The 17,481-nt window shown below is 54.1% G+C and overlaps 2 protein-coding genes across 2 annotated transcripts; both read right to left on the bottom strand.

Annotated features, from left to right (window-relative positions):
- Positions 1 to 298: 298 nt before the first annotated feature.
- MONBRDRAFT_27311 (uncharacterized protein) lies at positions 299 to 11,702 on the bottom strand (the record flags this gene model as incomplete). The annotated part of the gene is made up of 25 exons (XM_001747655.1): positions 299 to 446; positions 573 to 685; positions 805 to 886; positions 982 to 1,048; positions 1,158 to 1,299; positions 1,375 to 1,468; positions 1,594 to 1,691; positions 1,779 to 1,850; positions 1,967 to 2,024; positions 2,185 to 3,744; positions 3,825 to 3,963; positions 4,111 to 6,102; positions 6,376 to 6,447; positions 6,556 to 6,579; positions 6,652 to 9,474; positions 9,649 to 9,867; positions 10,020 to 10,211; positions 10,254 to 10,298; positions 10,368 to 10,478; positions 10,561 to 10,633; positions 10,730 to 10,909; positions 11,062 to 11,159; positions 11,233 to 11,326; positions 11,456 to 11,495; positions 11,617 to 11,702. The coding sequence occupies 25 exons, from the start codon at positions 11,700 to 11,702 to the stop codon at positions 299 to 301; spliced, it is 8,622 nt and encodes a 2,873-aa protein (XP_001747707.1).
- Positions 11,703 to 12,811: 1,109 nt separating this feature from the next.
- On the bottom strand, positions 12,812 to 15,866 carry MONBRDRAFT_37970 (uncharacterized protein). The gene is made up of 10 exons (XM_001747654.1): positions 15,506 to 15,866; positions 15,198 to 15,333; positions 15,044 to 15,112; positions 14,718 to 14,880; positions 14,195 to 14,582; positions 13,870 to 14,065; positions 13,612 to 13,759; positions 13,437 to 13,510; positions 13,262 to 13,318; positions 12,812 to 13,145 (listed from the first exon to the last, which is right to left on the bottom strand). Exons 1-10 carry the CDS (start codon positions 15,797 to 15,799, stop codon positions 13,072 to 13,074), a joined length of 1,599 nt encoding a protein of 532 aa, XP_001747706.1. The 5' UTR covers positions 15,800 to 15,866; the 3' UTR covers positions 12,812 to 13,071.
- Positions 15,867 to 17,481: the final 1,615 nt, after the last annotated feature.

The following is a 17,481-nucleotide window of genomic DNA, read 5'->3' as shown; positions in this document are numbered from 1 at the left end:
GGGCCCCCCCCCCCCCCCCCCCCCCCCCCCCCTGTTGGCAAGTCATATGGCGGCCATTTGCCACAAGCTAACAATCACCAATAAAAGGCGGGTCGTGCCGCAAATACAGCATTTGCCTCTCATGCAGCAAAACACAGGCGCGCTACAGGGTCACCGAAACTTCATATGACATTGTTCCGCAATGGCAATACATTCGGCTGTATATTATATAGATTAGCAGGTCTCATTATTACTTATGTTATGTATTCCGCCACTCACCATACCCACTAGAGGGATAACAAACGATGAACCAGTCACATTAGAGTGAGCTTTCAGCCTCTTCAAAGTTGAGCGTGAAATTGACGGCATGCCCCTGCAGCGTGCGCTGCTCCGCGGCCAACTGGTCCACCACTTCCGACAGACCAAGTCGTTTGGCCGGATTGAGATGCCAAAGCTGGGTGAAAAGGCTGGGGGACAAGGCGATTGATCCAACCGAGTGTAAAATCGAGCGATATTGTCCAGCGAGCTGCGTTATTACCAAAAGTACCGGGCCCGACAGAATAAGAGATGCAACGCCCTTGCAGAAAACATACTTGTGAAGGGTTGGTGGAACACTACTCAATGACAGGCGCTGGTCACTTTGCAGAAATTCAAGGATCATCTGCAGGGTCCGCTCTCCATATGGCGTCCGGGCACGATTGAAGAGCTAAAGGCATGATTTCCGGACATGAAGCCGTCAGTAGCTGCTGCCTCGACTCAAGCCTCATGATGGAAGCTGTGTGTCAACAGCAACAGTGTGAATTGTTGCAGATAGCCACGGCTTACCTCCCAAAAGGTAATCCCCAGCGCCCACAAGTCCGATTCGTTCGTAAACAGTCCTTTCGCCAGTGCCTCGGGTGCCATCCACCTGCCACACCAGAAGATAGACCCAACCAGTGTGCGTGTTAGAAAGCATGATGAGGCACCTCCAAAGACTACGCGCCAGCAGAAAAGAATTCTGACCGAAATGGAAGGGCATCCAGCTGAGCCGTCCGGTAGTAATCATGCTCCTTGGAGACGTATCGGCTCACTATCAAGACAAGTCGCCCCCCATGAAGGAATCGGTCATGAAAACCCAGCCAAGTCAGCCCACATGCAACTGAAATGAAGCACCAGCGAGGGGAAAGAGGCCAGCTTACAGCCAAAATCAGCCAACTTGGCGAGTGGCACTGCACCAGGCCGGCTGAAGAGTAGCACATTGCGGCTAGCCAGATCTCGATGCACCAGGCAGTTTTGATGAACATAAGCCAGACCTCTCGCAATATGGAGCATCCACTCGAGCTAAGCACCAAGTCAAAAAGCTTTCGTGAGCTGAGGCAAGATTGCGCACAAGCATGCAAAAGCACGGGTTCACACCTGCATGGGAAAAGAGATTCTGGCATCCGGGCGCCGCAAGAAGGCTCGCAGGTCACCCAAGTCCGCGTACTCCAATACCAAAGCGATTGGCATGCTAATATTACAAGGCGGGCGGTCGCACAATGAGTCAAAGGCAGACTGGTTGGTCTTGCCAGCGTTTTGCAAAAGATTGTTCATCTGTGGACATGAAGACCACCTTCGACGACCGTACGCACGCACCAGTCTTGTGCAACAGCAATGAGCTGCACCACGTGAGGGTGCTGGGAAGCAATGTGCATCAGTGCTGCCTCCATCATGACGGCCTTGTAATCCGCCATCTACCGCGCCACCCACTCGTGCGTTAGCAAATAGAAGGTTGGCCGAGAGCAGAGGTCAAAGCGAACAGACGCCACGATTGATCCTACCTGTACATCCTCAAACGTCTTGAAGGCAACCACGGAGTCGCGAAAAAGATCGCGATGCTTCGTGGGAATCGCCTGCAGGTGAACCAAGCCATCGTCAAGAGGCACAAGGCAACATCAGAATTAGCTCAGCCTCTGGCTTGGTGAGAAGTGTTTTTGACCGTCATCGTGGAGCTCTGGTCCCAACAGACCTTGTAAACGGCTCCAAAATGGCCTTTTCCAAGTAACTCGGTCTGCTGCAGCCATTTGCTTTTCAAGGCAAGCATCAAAGACAGCGGTCGCAAGCAAAGATCAAGTGAGGTGGCTCAAAGCAAGTCCATTCTTGCCCGAATCCCAGCGCCTGTATCTGCCCTTTCCAGGTCCTGTCTATTCGCAACCGCGGCGTTACAAAACGACGCAGATTTGATACCTGCTGATCATGGTCATGGAGTGAGCGCCAGCCTGCACAGCGGTCTCGTTGCTCTTCGCGTGCCGCATAGTCCCACTGAGGAGCTGCTGCTCAAACTGCAACAAACACAACTCAATTTGCCCTTCTGCCGACATGGGCACCGTGGATGCGTCAACGCCCACTCCGCCTTGTCGATGCATTAGCGACTGTCGCTGACTCCCCCGTTGCCGACGCACGAGCATCACCGCAGCCACGAAGAGCACGAGCACGATGCCCAGCACGCCTGCCACGATCGCGCCCGTCGGTGGCGAAGCTCCTCCGACCGCTGCAAGCGGCACTGTGGCTGTACTGAGCAACGAACTGCTTGTCGAGTAGGTTGTGGTCAAAGAAGTCGAGGAAATTTCGACAGGGGCAGTGGGTAACCCGTCAACTAAAATCTGCAGATTATACGTTTGCACCGTCCACGACAGGAGCAAGGCTGAATCCTGATTGTAGAGGTACGTGGGATCCAAACGCACGGGGTTTGAGCCAGATGCGAGGACCAGCACCTGGGTTCCCCAGAGCAGGTACACGGCGTTGTCTGCCTTGGCTAGCGTCCCGCTACCCGTGGTCACACGATTCGCATCCAACAAGGGCTTTCTGAAGACCGTGCTGAACGTGTCGTCAGAAAAGTCCATGGCGACAACCGTGAGCTGGGTTGGGCTGCGATAGCTGGCCAAAACCACGGCGTCTTCCAGCATGATCAAACCCATGTGTTGACGGCTGCCCATCAACATGAAGGTGCCGTGCTCATGGATGCTGCCGTTGCTTTCACGACGCCACACATTAAGGTAGTGCGCGACATTACCGTAAAGACCAATCACCAGGTGCGACGCTGACGATGTGTGATGTTCAGTAAAGGAAAAGTTGGCCTCAGCGGACATATCCAACGTCAGCTGCACTCGTCCAAAGCTGGTCTGAGGATCCTGCTGCAGAACTAGCATGTACGAGCTATTGCTCAGGAAAGAGTTGTGCTCACTGGTTGAAATGCTCAAAGGACTGTCAATCGGAAAACAGGAAACACCACCAGATCCCCCCAGCGTCAGGGCTGCGGGCAGTTGATTAGATATTGGCAAAGAGCAGATCCTCGGCTGTTCGTCGAGAACATCAGAGTACAGTATGCCTGAGCTGGTGACGCCTAAAGCTGGTATCGGTAACGGGGGTGCCACAAACGGAAAGTAGAGGCCCGGGTCCATGGTTGTCGCATTGTGAATGAACAGCGTCAGGTTGCTGGTATTGCTGGCGCCAGCGCTGGGTACGTGATCGACTATCACAAAACGGCCGTGCGTCATGGCAAGCATTTGTATGCCAAATTCGGAGGCGTTGCGCCGTGGCGACGATAGGACGGTTTGCTGGCCCCACATGCCCATGTCCTCCACCCACACAAGAACTTGGCCGACTGAGTCGTCATTGCTGGTATCGCTTTTACCATTGGCCATGCTGAGCAAAAGAAGATCATTGCTTGTCAGCAATCCACGAACATCGCCGCCCTCAGCGACGGACAGCGAGGCGTCAAGAATTGGAGTCCACAATGGCTCACACCTAAGCAGCCCAGACCCACCATATACCGTGAATGCATGCATGAGGGCACCAGCAGTGCGGGGCATCGTGCTGGCTCTAACCTGTAGGGATTGGTGAGAGATCGCGTGAGTCCGTCATCACAAGCGGCACACTCGAACATCAACGTGTCCCCGTTGAGGGAGAAGCGTTCTTCGGCCGTGCAAGATGGAAAACTTGTGCAAAAGCAGCGGTTGATGTCGCCTACAAGCAAGATAAGTTCAACAAGAGCACCAACGATGATGCGCATTCGGCGAGTGTTGACGTGAGACTTGATTCCTAACTTATATCACGATTTCTAGGGATATGTGTGAGAAAAGAAATCCTCTGCCCAAAAAAGCTAACACGAACCGTAGTAAGGCATTCGTTGGACTGTCAAGTTGAAGACGTGTAGATGCCCATTGCCTTGGACCTCAAAAAACCAAGTCAAGCTTTGAGCATCAATCGAGGTGACGCTGGATAGCTCCACATAGCCGCCGTCATTCGCCTGAGCTTGGACGGTGCTTAGCACAGTCCCGTTGGTGGCGTGCCTAAAACGAGCGCTAAAGCCCGAGACGAAGGGCCGGAATTCCACGCGCACACGGAATAGGACCGTGGGCGTTCCCACCGCAACTGCGGTATCGAAATCGAGTTGAAGAAGCGTATGCCAGGTGGCAAAAGTGGCTAGTTCATAAGTTAACCCCATGCCGTTGTTGGTAAGCGGAGTGGAGACACCCGGCACGAGCAAGATCGATGGCACCGCTGGCCACCGCGCCACATCTACGTAGCTAGCATTGGTGGACATCTCCAGCAAATTGCTCGACCAGCCGGTAGTTGTGGACCCAAGTGCCAAGCGTGCAACACTCAGGCAGGGCTTGAAACAAGATACAACCAGCTCGGAATCTTGAAAGTGAAGAATACCGGCTCCGAGCGTATCAAAGGAAAGTACGTAGTCAAGACGCATCCCATCAGCGACAAGTAGGCCCCCTCCGGCTGGATCCGCAACGGTACAATCGCATGCGGGTAGCAACCACGGAAGGTCAGCAAGCTCTGTCGTCGGATTCTCCGGGGATGGGGGGAATGGTGCGGCTAGGCGTGCCTGCACCCGCGTTGTACTGCTCAAGAGTTGAAGAAAGTCGGGAGATGACACCAAGGAGAGCTTTCCCGCTTGTGCGGCCGCAACAGCGGGCACCTTTTCACGCTGTGGCAGCAACAATGGGCCTGCGTGGCATTCATTGCAGTTGCTGATGGCGTCTTCGTCATAATTTACGTCAGGTACGTGTAGGGTCATGTTGAACAAGGTTGGCTGTGCCACGGACATCTGAATGTATACAGCAGTAAGCCCCCGGATGACAATGGGAATTCGAGCAAACGTCGTGGCAAGTCGGAGGTGGCCAACGGAATGACCGCTGGGCAGGGAAATGTCTAGCTGCACCGGAGCTGCAGAGGGTAAGATCAAGTCGACAAAGATGGGCGCAGATATTCCACGCAGTCGCATGTGATAGATTAAGCCTGGACACGCCTGCAGATTAACCTCATCGACTACGCCGCTGAGGTACTGGTCGAAAATGCGATACCCGTTGAATGGTTTGTTGGCATCAAGGGGGAAAACGGCACAGCCCTGTGACCGTGTCGTGGTGGTCATGCTAGCGGAAGTTGTGGTTGGGCTGCGAGATGGAGTGCTGGCGGGTTCTACGAAGCCAAGCCGAACAGCATGGCCAGCCCGACCGTACAGAACTGTGATCTCAGGCAGCTGCTTCAATAGGACGGGGGTCATGGGAAGTGCTTTGACACAACTGTTTGTTGTCTGTGCGTTGAGAACCTCGACCGTATTACCCTCGACAAACGTAGCCATGATGTATTGGCTTGCAGAGAGACGCAAATACCCGTGAGCTGGTGTGGAGAGGCGCAGTGGTATTGAGCCCGCGAAGGGGCCCACAGAGAGATCTGCAAAGTTGAAGGAGTAAAACCGCGCCAACGTGTGTTCAATGTACTCCTCAATAAAAAGAAGCACGTCTGCCGCCAAGCCAACAACATAACCTAGGTTGGATTCCGCAGTCCAGGCAATAATGCTTGCATCGACGTCTTGCAAAGATCCAGCTGAGTTGAGGACCATGATTTCGGGAGAGCTGCCAGGCGCAGCTGAAGCCGAAATGACAAATGCGTCTTCTTCTTGCACGCTGGCTGCCGCATGCACACGGGTTCGTGCAAGAGTAGCGTTATACAAGCGGTTACCCGTGACGTTGACTTGCCACAACGTGCGCAAGCTCGAAGGGGTCGTCTCGACACTGCGCAGCAACACCCAAATGGGCGCGTCCACCTCTGAGGGCACCAACAACTCGGCATCGACACAGTTGCTATTTCCTAAGGACAGCCGCGTCGACAACGGAAGACTGCGCAACCAGAGGACACTGAGGAGAGAGCATGGACCACTCCCATTATGTGCTAGCAGAAACAGTCGCCCCTCACGCCATGTAGCATCAAGGACACGTTCATTGTCGAGCAATGCGCTGGCAATCGAAGCCATGGGTTCCCAAGAAAAGCCGGCACCAAGCATTCCGAGGCCCACAGCTCCAGTCTGATTGATGAAAAGCCATTCATTACCATTAACAGCAGTTACTGGCAAGCCTGTAGTACCATCGTCCACAACCTCAACTTCATCACACGCGGCACCAACGGCGTACTGCACGCCATAGCTGTTGCCCATCACTGGGACGACAAAAACGAGAAAGCGTTGTTGGCCAAGAGCACAGGCAGTCGTAATGACACATCTTGGTGCGGTACACCAGTGCTCACGCTGAATTGTGAAGCTCGTACCATTTTCATAGCACATGACCACAACTGCGTCGGAAGCAGCGACGTTCACCACCACGTGAGAGGTCAAATCAACGGACATCGATATCTCGGACGAACCTGGTTCGTGCCAACAGGAGCGCCAGGTGAGAAGCGAGCCGTTGGTGGGTAGCGTCAAGGGAGACGCCGGCTTGCTCGCGCCACTGGGGCACGGGGGAACCATCACATCTGCAGAATTCTCAAGTAACAGGAGAGCGCCACCGAATAGTGCTATTTTAGATTGACGGTTGGTTAAATACATGTACACGGTCGAAGCAGTGGCTTGTAGATCGAGCAAGTCGGCGAAATTTTGATGAATAATTTGACCAGCAAACTGATATAGGCTCGGCGCTGCTTTTGAGAAGTTGTAGTGCACGACTTGGAAAGCAAAGCCGCGTGGGGCGTCGTGAAATACCGCGTAAAGGCTGTCTCCCCACACCGTAGCTCGCACCAGGCGCCCGGGCCCGGACAGCAGAGTATAGCAACCGGAGGGCTGGCACATCTGAAGGCGCGCTCCACTCGTTTCAGCGGCGGGTAAGCAAAGGATAGGAGCGAGGGTCCCGTTGATGTTCACAGACCCAAGATACCAGCTGTCGCGAGGTACCGCTACTGACCACGCTTCTTGATGACGATGCACATCCCACACATGCAAGATCACTGATGTATTCTGAAAGGCCGCGCTGACGCTGCCAGGCACGACAGTGTGCGCGTCGCGCGAGGTCGAGATGTTTGAGAATACCAAGTATGGCAATTCCAGACGACCCGGTAAAAGGGGACCAAGATGGGACGGCAAACTTGTCATGTTTGTGTAGCTTTGGCCATTAGCAAGATGTAGCAAAACTCCAGAGCCATCGCTTGCATTCTGGCCCGCTATCAAGTAATGGACGCTTGCCGACGTCGGCAGTGCCAGAGCGATCGTGGATAGGCGATCGGTGGGAACAGAGTAGCTGGTCACAGCCTGAATGGCTCGACCATTGGGCCAAAGTACAAGCAATGCCGTCCGCGGAGGGTCTTCTGTTGTGGTACAAGGCCACACCACCAGGTGGGACGTCACAACTTGGCCTCTGGTGTCGGGGTCGAATGAGAGTCGATGGTGCCCGCTGTCAACAAGGCCAGCCATGATAGGTGTCCATTTGATGTCACCCGCGAAGCGCCAGACGGGGTATAGATCATTGCTCAATGCCAAGAAGAAACGCCCCGTCCACAGCACAGTAGCTGGAAAGTATCCGTTGAGAACCACATATGGTGGAATACGGCCGGCCAAAACGGCTGGTTCGCGGCGGGTATTGCCCGGGGTAAACGTGAAAGTAATTCCACTCCGCTCCGTGGTCCTCGCGGTAAAGAAGCAATGCACATCAGTCTGAGCTACGTTGATGCGCGGAACTAAAAGCCACGAGAAAGTACCGGCAGTGATGCTGCCCGAGTAATCTAATCTTGTGGCGTTAGCTCCTCGAGTCAGAACGCGTATGGCACCCTCCATTTGCCCATATCTTGCCATCGCTTGAATTTGACCAGAACAGGTCTGGGTGTTTGGCACGATTATGTGCACCAAGCTCTGCAGCGTGCTTGGCTCTATAACGATTGAGAAGGCGCTGGTGCAATCAAGAACGACGGGCTCGAGGTTCAGGCTGGACATGAAGGCAGGCACGGCCATCGTTGGGACCAAAAGTGCATGGCTGTAGGCGAGCCCAGGATAGGTAAGGGCAAGTGCGACCTCATCGGCAGGCTCGTGTAGCGCTGCGGCAACCACAAGTTGGACGTAATAGCCAAGCGTGAGGTTGACCCGCTGGCTGACGCGGCTCCCATCAAAGAAGGCCAGCCACTCATTTGACGTCGAACTCGAACAGGACATCCAAGCTTGGTCGGAGGACATGGTGAGCAGGGGTAGATAACAGTCCCGATGCTCTGTGAAAAAGTCGAAGTGAGTAAGATTCGTGATAATGTCAACGGTATTTTTGCTCACAAGGCTAAACCGTAAGTTGCTGTCAAAGTCGTGAAACTCGCTGAGGAAGTATGTTTGGAACAATGCATCGATGTCGGTGACCATGGCATTACTTAGCGAAAACATCGTTTGGTAGTCAATGCCTCTGGGAAATCTAGTGAGGTCGATAATTGCGATCCGACCGGAGCCACCACTGAGAATGAAAAGAACGGTCGAGGTCGTGTTCAACGGCGCGGTCATGGCTAGTCTGGCACCATAGCGTTCTCCCTCGGCCTCTTGTGCGACATTCATGCCAGCTCCTGTCGCTGGATTTTCGACTGTGCCACGATAGCGCGTTCGATGTCCATCTCGATTGCCCATGGTCAAGGGGAGGCTCGCGAAAAAGTAGCCGTTGGCTCCAGTGGCCGTGATGGTTGATGAGTTGTCCGACGTGATGAGCTGGAATTCAAGGCTAGTCGTGTTGAGCTCCAACAAAAGCGCAGGCCATAGGGTGGCCTCAATGGCGCCGTGCCCGTTGTTGATGGTTAGAAATATGTGAGCGTTTTTTTCTTGGACGGTCAAGACGTACGCGGGCCAATTTGATCTAACCCGAGCAATGTGTTGCTCCTCTTCAGAGTCACTCTCCACGGACGTTTGCTCCAAAATATCGAAAATGGTCCAAGAGTGGCTTAAGCCCCAAGTGACGCGATTGCGTAGTTCGAGCGTTTGGGTGTCTGAGGCAATCCACCACTGAGAGGTCATGATCATGGAGTCGTAAGTCCGGTCTAAAACCAGCATCTGAGGCCTGAGGTTGTTGCTCACAAACTCGACAGGGGCATTACTATTCAGGATGAGGGGCTCCGTCCGGTTCAATTGAGCGTCGGCGGCCAGCACCGAAGCAATCAAAAGCTTGGCTGGTTCTGTGTAGTTGTACAGCTGACGCCAGGCCAACCCAATCGGCCGCAACGCGTTGAGCTTGGCAACTGCATCGGACCAGCAAAAGCAAACGTGAGTCGTTGAGCACAAGCCATCGCGGTATCTGCAAGAGCGTGTCGCAACGCTTGGCCAGTAACGGCGTGGCGGGAGACGAGGACCGTCTCGTGCCAAAAAAAAACCGATTTGGCAGTGCTGGCAAACTGATGAGCGCACACACGTACCAGGCGTGGGTCTGCGCAAATGACTGTAGAAGACATGATGATCCGCGCATTGTGCAAAGCCACAAGTTGCTGCCAAGAAAGAAATGGCTCTGAATGTGGAGCCATCAAAGTGAGGTGGCGCGTCAAACACTACGCTGGGTAAGGGAAAGGGCAGTAAAATGCTCGGTGGGCGCTCTGCGTTGATGAGTTGCACTGCGGTACAGTGCCATACGGGATGACCTGTCAAAGGACGAGCGAGGGGAAGGAAAGAAAGGAGGGCGGAAGGCAAAGGGTCAAGATTTAGGCGATCGCGTTGAGAGAGATGGATTAGGCCAACGCAAAGCTGCCGCGGCAATGGATAATACAGACAAGAGCCGTTCGTTTGGACAAACCTGCAGATCCACTGGCAGGCAAGGCAACATGAAGGTGCACGAGTGCTGTGCCATAGTAGGTGCCAACGGCCAGAAGCAGCTGAATGTCGGACACGGTGCTGGTGTTGCTACGCAGCACTGCAACAGCTTGACCCAGGCCATCCACGTGGGCCAGCAGCGGCGCAATAGCTCGAAGGCGAGTGCCGTTTGAGACTATGGTCGGGTGGCAAGTTTCGTGGGGCAAACACGGCGCACCATGGTCGAAATGAGAGAATTGAGCCGCGCATGAGCTCAAACTATCTACAAACGTGCCGATGGGAAGAATCGGCAGGCTGGAGGCGATGAGACGTAGAAGGAAAACAGACGCACAAGTATGCGTGGTCAAAAAAACCTCGCCGGTCAGGCTGCCAAACACGTTTGGGAGCACGCTTTGTGGCGCTGTGACGACCAGGGGTAGCTCAGAGACTCGGTTCATGAAACCTAAGTTGTGACACGCACGCACATGAGTGCAAAGGACGGAGAGGGCTTGCTACTGGGGCGCTGATGCCGTCACATCTCATACCATCATCGAATAACATGGGCAGGGCTGCCAACTGCGTGCCCAGCCCATGGGTAGCGACAACGCGTTCCTGGGCCTGATGCGCGCGTGAAACAGGCATGAGATTGCAAGCTGAATGGCATGGCATGGCCGCGAAACATGATAGCGGAAAAAGAGAAAAAACAGGGCAGACCAAGCGATGTAGAACGGCCGTTAAGCCAAAGTCGATGACGGCAGGAGTAACTTGAGCAATGGGAGTGGCATGATACGGCGAGTCGGTGGCTGTCAAGAGAAATGTATACAACCCGCCGGACAGGTTCAAAGCGCCATAGGTTGTCCCAGGAGCACCGACCGCCAACAGGCACTTGAAAGACTGACAGCAACAAAGGGCGTAAGATGACACTTCGGCACAAAGGAAACGTGGCAAGAATGGCGCCCAATTGGTGTACAGTGGCACTTGGCCACTCGCGTTTTTTTCGAAGATTGAGCTCAGATTTATTAACGGCCAGGCTGACGCGAGCTAACCGTGGCAGGATCGTAGGAACAGCCGAGTGGTTGGACGCTGGCACCAAAGGTAGCTCCAGGGCTCAGCCCCAAAGCAGCATAGAGGGACACTTGGGCGCCTGTGCCAGACCAGGAGTTTGATGAGGGTTCTCAGTCGGATGGCGCTGATGGGCTTGGCAAGCGGCAACTCACCCTGAACGTAAGCTAAAACCTTGCCACACCGGTCTTCAAGGTTGGTCGAGTTGCATTTGGCGTGGGGAAGTGCAGATATGGACACTGGCCCCACCTGTGAATCGGATGAGTCACAGAGCAAAAAGTAACGCAGGGAAGACGGACGGAGGCAGAAGGCTTGTGAGGCAGGAGATAAGTTTTGTGACGATGTAGGCGTCAAGTGTGCCCAGACGGTTTCACGTACGTTTGTGCGAAGGGACAAGTTAAAATAAGGCGGAATGTATCTATTTGCAAAAGCGAGTCGAGTCGTGAGTTGCATCAAGGCGGAACCCGATGCTGCGAAGGCGCCAGAGGATGCACTCGAGGATCGTTTCAGGCATTTGTCATCTGACGGCAACAACGCACGGCGCATCGACGGCGGCGGAGAGCCTGGTTTGCAGGAGTAATGCCAGGATGATGAGACCAAGGGTGCCTCGAAGCGTGTCTGCCATTGTGCCCGCCATGGCCCCAGAGAAGTAGTGGGCGCGGCGCGGCGCGGCGCGACACAGGCACGTGAGCGGTCCGTAGCTGTGCGTTCAGGGCGCGATCACGTTGGCGCCATCTCGGCTCAACAACAACCCGCAGCAACCAGCAACGCTCAAGCAGCCCAGCCAAGACATGCACGAGTCCAATCCAAGAGATCAAGCAACCCAAAACGACCAAGGCCCCGAGGCCCCAAGACAGTGAGGCGACAGAGAGAGAGACAGAGAAAGAGAGTGTGGAGAATAATATGAGAGAGAGGGAGGTGAGTAAGAGGGAAATCAGAGGGATGGATCGAATGAGGATGTTTGCAGAAAAACATGCGATTCAATGGGACACGTCTGTGTCAAATTAGTGCAGCAACAGAGAGAGGGGCGGACTTTAAGATAAACCAGAGACTTTAGCAACATCTGAGCACTCTGGAGAGACACACACAGGCAAAGCGACTCACCTGCCAAGCCGACTGTGAAAACATCTGACAATTAACACACACAAACACACACACATCCACAGAAGAGGAACATGAAACCGTTAATTAAGGAGGGGACCATGAGCCGTGGCAGCCAGCTCGCGGGTGGGGTGTGGATCGCGCGTTGTGGTGTGTGTGTCTCTCTCTCTTTCTCTCTCTCTTGAGAAGTCTAGCATCAGTGCGCCATGACAGAAAAAGAGATCTGATAATGATTGTGACGCCCCTCATTGCTTTTTGGCTTTTTTCGTCTATTTCTTCCGATTTTTCCTCTTTTTTCTGTTTCGTTTCATTTTATTTTATTAAATTTTTATTTTTCTTGATGTGTGTGGTGAGTGGAGCGGATGGGACTGCATCAAAACCAGCATGCACTTTTTGCATCCTGCAAGTGTGTGCACGGCAATACTACTTATTCTTGCCCTTTTTCCCATCTCCTGTTGATGTGTTGTGCACTCACCACAATATGAAACACGCTGTCGCGTTAATTCGATAGACATTCTGAGCCTGACAAACTCTCCTGGCCTGTCTCCACCGGTACGATACACATTGCGTTGCATCCGTCTGGCTGACTCGGGACCATTCACAGCAGATCGACGGGGGCCAGTTTTCGAGTAGAGATTCGAAATCGATTTCAAGATGGAATTGGCTCGCAATCTTCCAGCGTACTCGGATCAAGCCCCCCGTTCAAGCAGCGGCTGCGCCACAACAAAACTGCTCATGCTCAGATTGTACAAGCAGGAGATGGAAGACAAAGGGGCACGAATCAAGCATAGCATGATGGTCCCTGACCATGGCCGGAAATACCCACGAGAACGCAAGCCCGTGGGCTGCACACACGTCACAAGGGCGTACATCAACGTGGAAAGACAGCACTTTTAACCAAAGTTGATGCCTTGCGCCAAAGGCAGAGCGGTGCCGTAGTTGATGGTGCAGGTGGAACGGCGCATGTCTAGACGTGGACGAGCAGCCGCAAGATAATACCACAATGAGTTCAACCACGCACAAAAACTCTGCAAGATTCAGCAGGGCCCTCAACCCGCGTCGAAGGCGGACTCGCAAACGTACATTGCTTCCAGGCATCCGAGCCAGATTCGCGGCCACCGCCCGTTTCCTTCTCACCACCTGATGTAGAGAACACGCAGACCCACCACCACCGCTCATGAGGACACGAGCACACAGGGCGAGGCCATCCCTGGGTGTGAGAAGCAGGGCCATGCCGAGTGCATGCGTGTCAGCTTACCAAAGGCTCCGCCAATCTCGGCACCGTTGGTCGGAATGTTAACGTTGACAATGCCGCAGTCGCTACCACGGGGGCTAGGCGCATGGAGAAACAAAAGCGAGCATCCTCGCATTGAGTAAGCAAGCAAGAAAGAAAAGATGGCACAACAAGCGCCACTGCGGGAGATGGCACATACCCGATCCACTCGAAAATCTTGGAGGGGTCCTTGGTCAGCAAGCTGGAGCTGAGACCCTGACCGACGCTGTTGTTGACAGCCACGCCTTCTTCAAAGCTCTTAATCTTCATCACGTACAAGATGGGGGCGAAAATCTCGTTCTTGACGGCTGCGAACCGAGACCAGACGGTGCACCACGCGCGTGAGTGTCGAGGTGCCCGTCACTTTCAACTTGATGACACACAAAAGCAGAGCACGCCCTCCCTTTACAGCACTTACCCTCCATATCAGCCGAGGCTTCGATGATGGTGGGCTCAACAAAGTTGCCGGGGCCATCGATACGCTTGCCGCCAACAAGAACGCGGCCGCCCTGCTCCTGTGCACGCTCAATGCCCTGGAGGTAGTTCTCAACCGAGGTCTTGCTATGGAGAGGGCCGCAGAGGATGCCGTCCTGGGCCGGGTTACCAATGGTTACCTAGGCAGAAGCAAGTTAGCCGGGCAAGAGGGTCAGTGCACCGTGACACATGTCGCAACAGATGAGACCCGAGCTTGACTCGACGGCCGACCAGCAATGGGCACAGGCACGAGTATTGCAACAGCGTACCGATTGGTAGGCCTTGACGAGACGCTCAAGGACCTCGTCATACACATCCTCGTGGAGAAGGAGACGACGGAGGGTCGTGCAGCGTTGACCGGCGGTGCCGACCGCGGCAAAGAGGATGGCACGGACGGCCATTTCCAAGTCGGCGTCGTCCATGACAATCATGGCGTTGTTGCCGCCAAGCTCGAGCAGAACCTTGCCAAAACGGTCCTGGACCATGTGGCCCACCTTGTGACCGGCAGCAGTGCTGCCCGTGAAGGAAACGAGAGGCACACGGCGGTCCTGGGCCAGGGCTGCACCGACATCGGCACCACCCGTCACCATGGACACGATGCTACCCGGCAGACCCTTGCTCTCAAACACGTCGGCCATGAGCTTGGTCAAAGCCACGCTACGAGCAGCGCCGGTCATGATGGCACAAAACAGCAAGGTGAGGGCAGCGAGTGATGAGATTAAGTGGAAGCAATGATTTGGGTGAAAACCATGGGTTGAGTGACCCAAAACTGGGGCAGAGGAGCTCGCTTACGAAGTGAGCGGAGTGGTGGGAGCACCCTTCCAGACGTTGGTGTTGCCAGCCACCAGGGAGATGGCCAGATTCCAGCCGGCCACGGCGACGGGAAAGTTGAAGGCGGAAATGATGCCGACCACGCCCAGGGGGTTCCACATTTCCAGGAGCTTATGGTCGGGGCCTACAAGAAGAGCACGCCCAAGAAAAATGGTGAGAGGACAAAAAGGAAAGGAGGAAACCACGCATAACAACAACAACAACAATAACAAAAAAAAAAAAAAAAAGTTGGAACGATTTGACCATCAACTTCTTTGGGGAGAACGGGGTGCAAGACGACGACTAACGTTCAGAGGGGATGATCTTGCCGCTGATGGTACGGCTGAGACCGGTGGCAAACTCACAGATGTCAATATCTGATGTATGGCCAAGGGAGGGGACAACTTGTCAGACGGTGTGCAGTGCAACCCGAGCCTCGGGAGAGATGGGAACATGACATACATTCCTGCACTTCACCCTCGCCTTCCGGGATGATCTTGCCGACTTCGAGAGCCAGGAGCTTGCCCAAAGCCTCCTTCTTCTCGCGAAGCTCGAGGCCAAGCACGCGAACAATCTCGCCACGGGCGGGCATGGTTAGCTGGGGAAGGGCACACGTGCGTTGCACGAGGTGTGGGGTGAGAGGAAAGAAAGGAGAATTAAGGGGCTAGAGGAGGTGGCCCGTCCCCACGTCGCCTGCTTGGACGGGCGGGGAACGGTCACCCAAAAAAACCCCCGATGGGGGGCGGGGTTGATGAATGGCCCGGACAAACCTTTTGCCACTCGGCGCAGGCTTCCTGGGCGGCAGCGATGGTCTCCTGGGTTTGCTGCACCGAGGCTTGGCTGACGGTGGCAATGACCTCGTTGGTGGCGGGATCGATACTTTCAAGGTTACCGGCAGTGCCCTCAACCCACTGGCCGTTGTAGATACCCTTGTTGTGCTCGCTCAAGCCCAGCTCAGAGAGGAGGGCAGCGTGCTGCTGGTAGCTGGAGGCGAGGCGCGCCGTGTGCAGCTGAGGCACGCGCGCCAAGCGCACGGCAACGCCAAGACGACCCAACATGGCCATTATTCCTTGGCTCCAAAAGTGGGCAACCCCTGAACACCAAGCAAAAAGTCGTGGATCAAACGCAGATCACGAGCAGTCACCTATGCCACATTGGTTCGTCGTCGCGGGGGCGGGGTGAGAGAAAGCGGCTGAGCGAGCACACCATTCATCCCCAGAACATGGTTGTCCAAATGCAACCTGCTGTTATATCCTGATCAGCCCACCACCCATGCCTTTCTGACCCGGACCCAAACCCTGATAACAAGGAAGCTTCAAGCCAGCTACAGACATGACCAAAGCACATGTGTGACCAGTGTCGTGGCACTGCCATTCATCGTCAAGCACGAGTCACTGACCTGCGGCAGGGAAAGAGAGAGAGAGAGAGAGAGAGAGGGAAAATGACTCGAACGAAAGGGCTTGGTTGAAGAAGAGGATGGTTTTGATCTAGTTATTGTAGAATAATATAGACTTATTGTTGATTATATAATGTTATCATATAAAGTTTATGGTTATAATAATATGGTTTTGGGAGATTATGTCATGTTTGTGTTTTTGAAGAAGAAGAACACGACGTCACACACGGCTCTCTTTGTTGTTGGCGGCTCCGAATTTGAGGTGTGGAGGCGGTCAAGAAACGAGCACTCACCCCCGCCTTCAGCGCCTCTGCCCGCGCCCACCTCATGTAAGCATCCTTGCTTACCCTCACCTATATATTAGTTCAGGCCTTGGCGGATTCGGGGCTGCCGTTTTCGTGTTTTCAAGGTTTTGCGGCGAGTTGGTGACGTAATCGGGCACAAAAGTGTGTTTTTATCACGCTATAAACCTTAAGCGGTCGATCTGTTCTTAATACCTGTTGTCAACAGGTTTACTCTGCATCTGACAAGTTTTGTGGCTTTGAATTGTTTGACGCTTGTTTTATATCGCTATGGTCATTCAGAAATGGTCGCAGCTTTGCCCGCCACAACGCCCAGACGGCATTCCATTGCCCACGTTCAACTGCGTCAAAGTTTACACTTTAATTTAAGAAAAGTGTGATATATGTCAGACGTTTCTTGTTGCGCGCGCGCATCCTTCATGCGCGTGCAGGGGTTGCTCTACGCATCAACCAGTTCCCAAGCGCCAACAACGTCATAGCCCCACACCTCCCCGCCGTCCGGAATCTGCGTACAAAGCAGCACAGCCGCCTTTGTTTAAAGTGTGTCTCCTTTGCTCTAAAGGGCTGTGGCTTGAACTGGCTTAGGGGGTGGGGTACTGCTGCTTTTTTCTGTCGAATTTTTGGTATTTTTGCGGTTTTGCATTAAAGAGGTACGTCTTCCTTGGCTCTCTTTCTGTGTGTGTGTGTGTCTCTCTCTCTCTCTCTCTGTGCCTCTCTCTGTCTCTCTGTGCCTCTGTCTGTCTCTCTCTCTCTCTCTCTGTCTCTCTGTGCCTCTGTCTGTCTCTCTCTCTCTCTCTGTCTCTCTCTCTCTCTCTTTCTCTCTCTCTCTCTCTCTCTCTTTCTCTCTCTCTCTCCTCTCTCTCTCTCTCTCTCTCTCTCTCTCTCTCTCTCTCTCTCTCTCTCTCTCCCTCTCTCTCTCTCTCTCTCTCTCTCTCTCTCTCTCTCTCTCTCTCTCTCTCTCTCTCTCTCTCTCTCTCTCTCTCTCTCTCTCTCTCTCTCTCTCTCTCTCTCTCTCTCCTCTCTCTCTCTCTCCTCCCTCTCTCTCTGT

This window comes from Monosiga brevicollis, genomic scaffold, assembly GCF_000002865.3.
Source record: "Monosiga brevicollis MX1 MONBRscaffold_18 genomic scaffold, whole genome shotgun sequence".
NCBI lineage: Eukaryota > Choanoflagellata > Craspedida > Salpingoecidae > Monosiga > Monosiga brevicollis.
The sequence above is the reverse complement of the archived record's forward strand: the minus strand, read 5'-3'. Positions and strand labels throughout refer to the sequence as shown.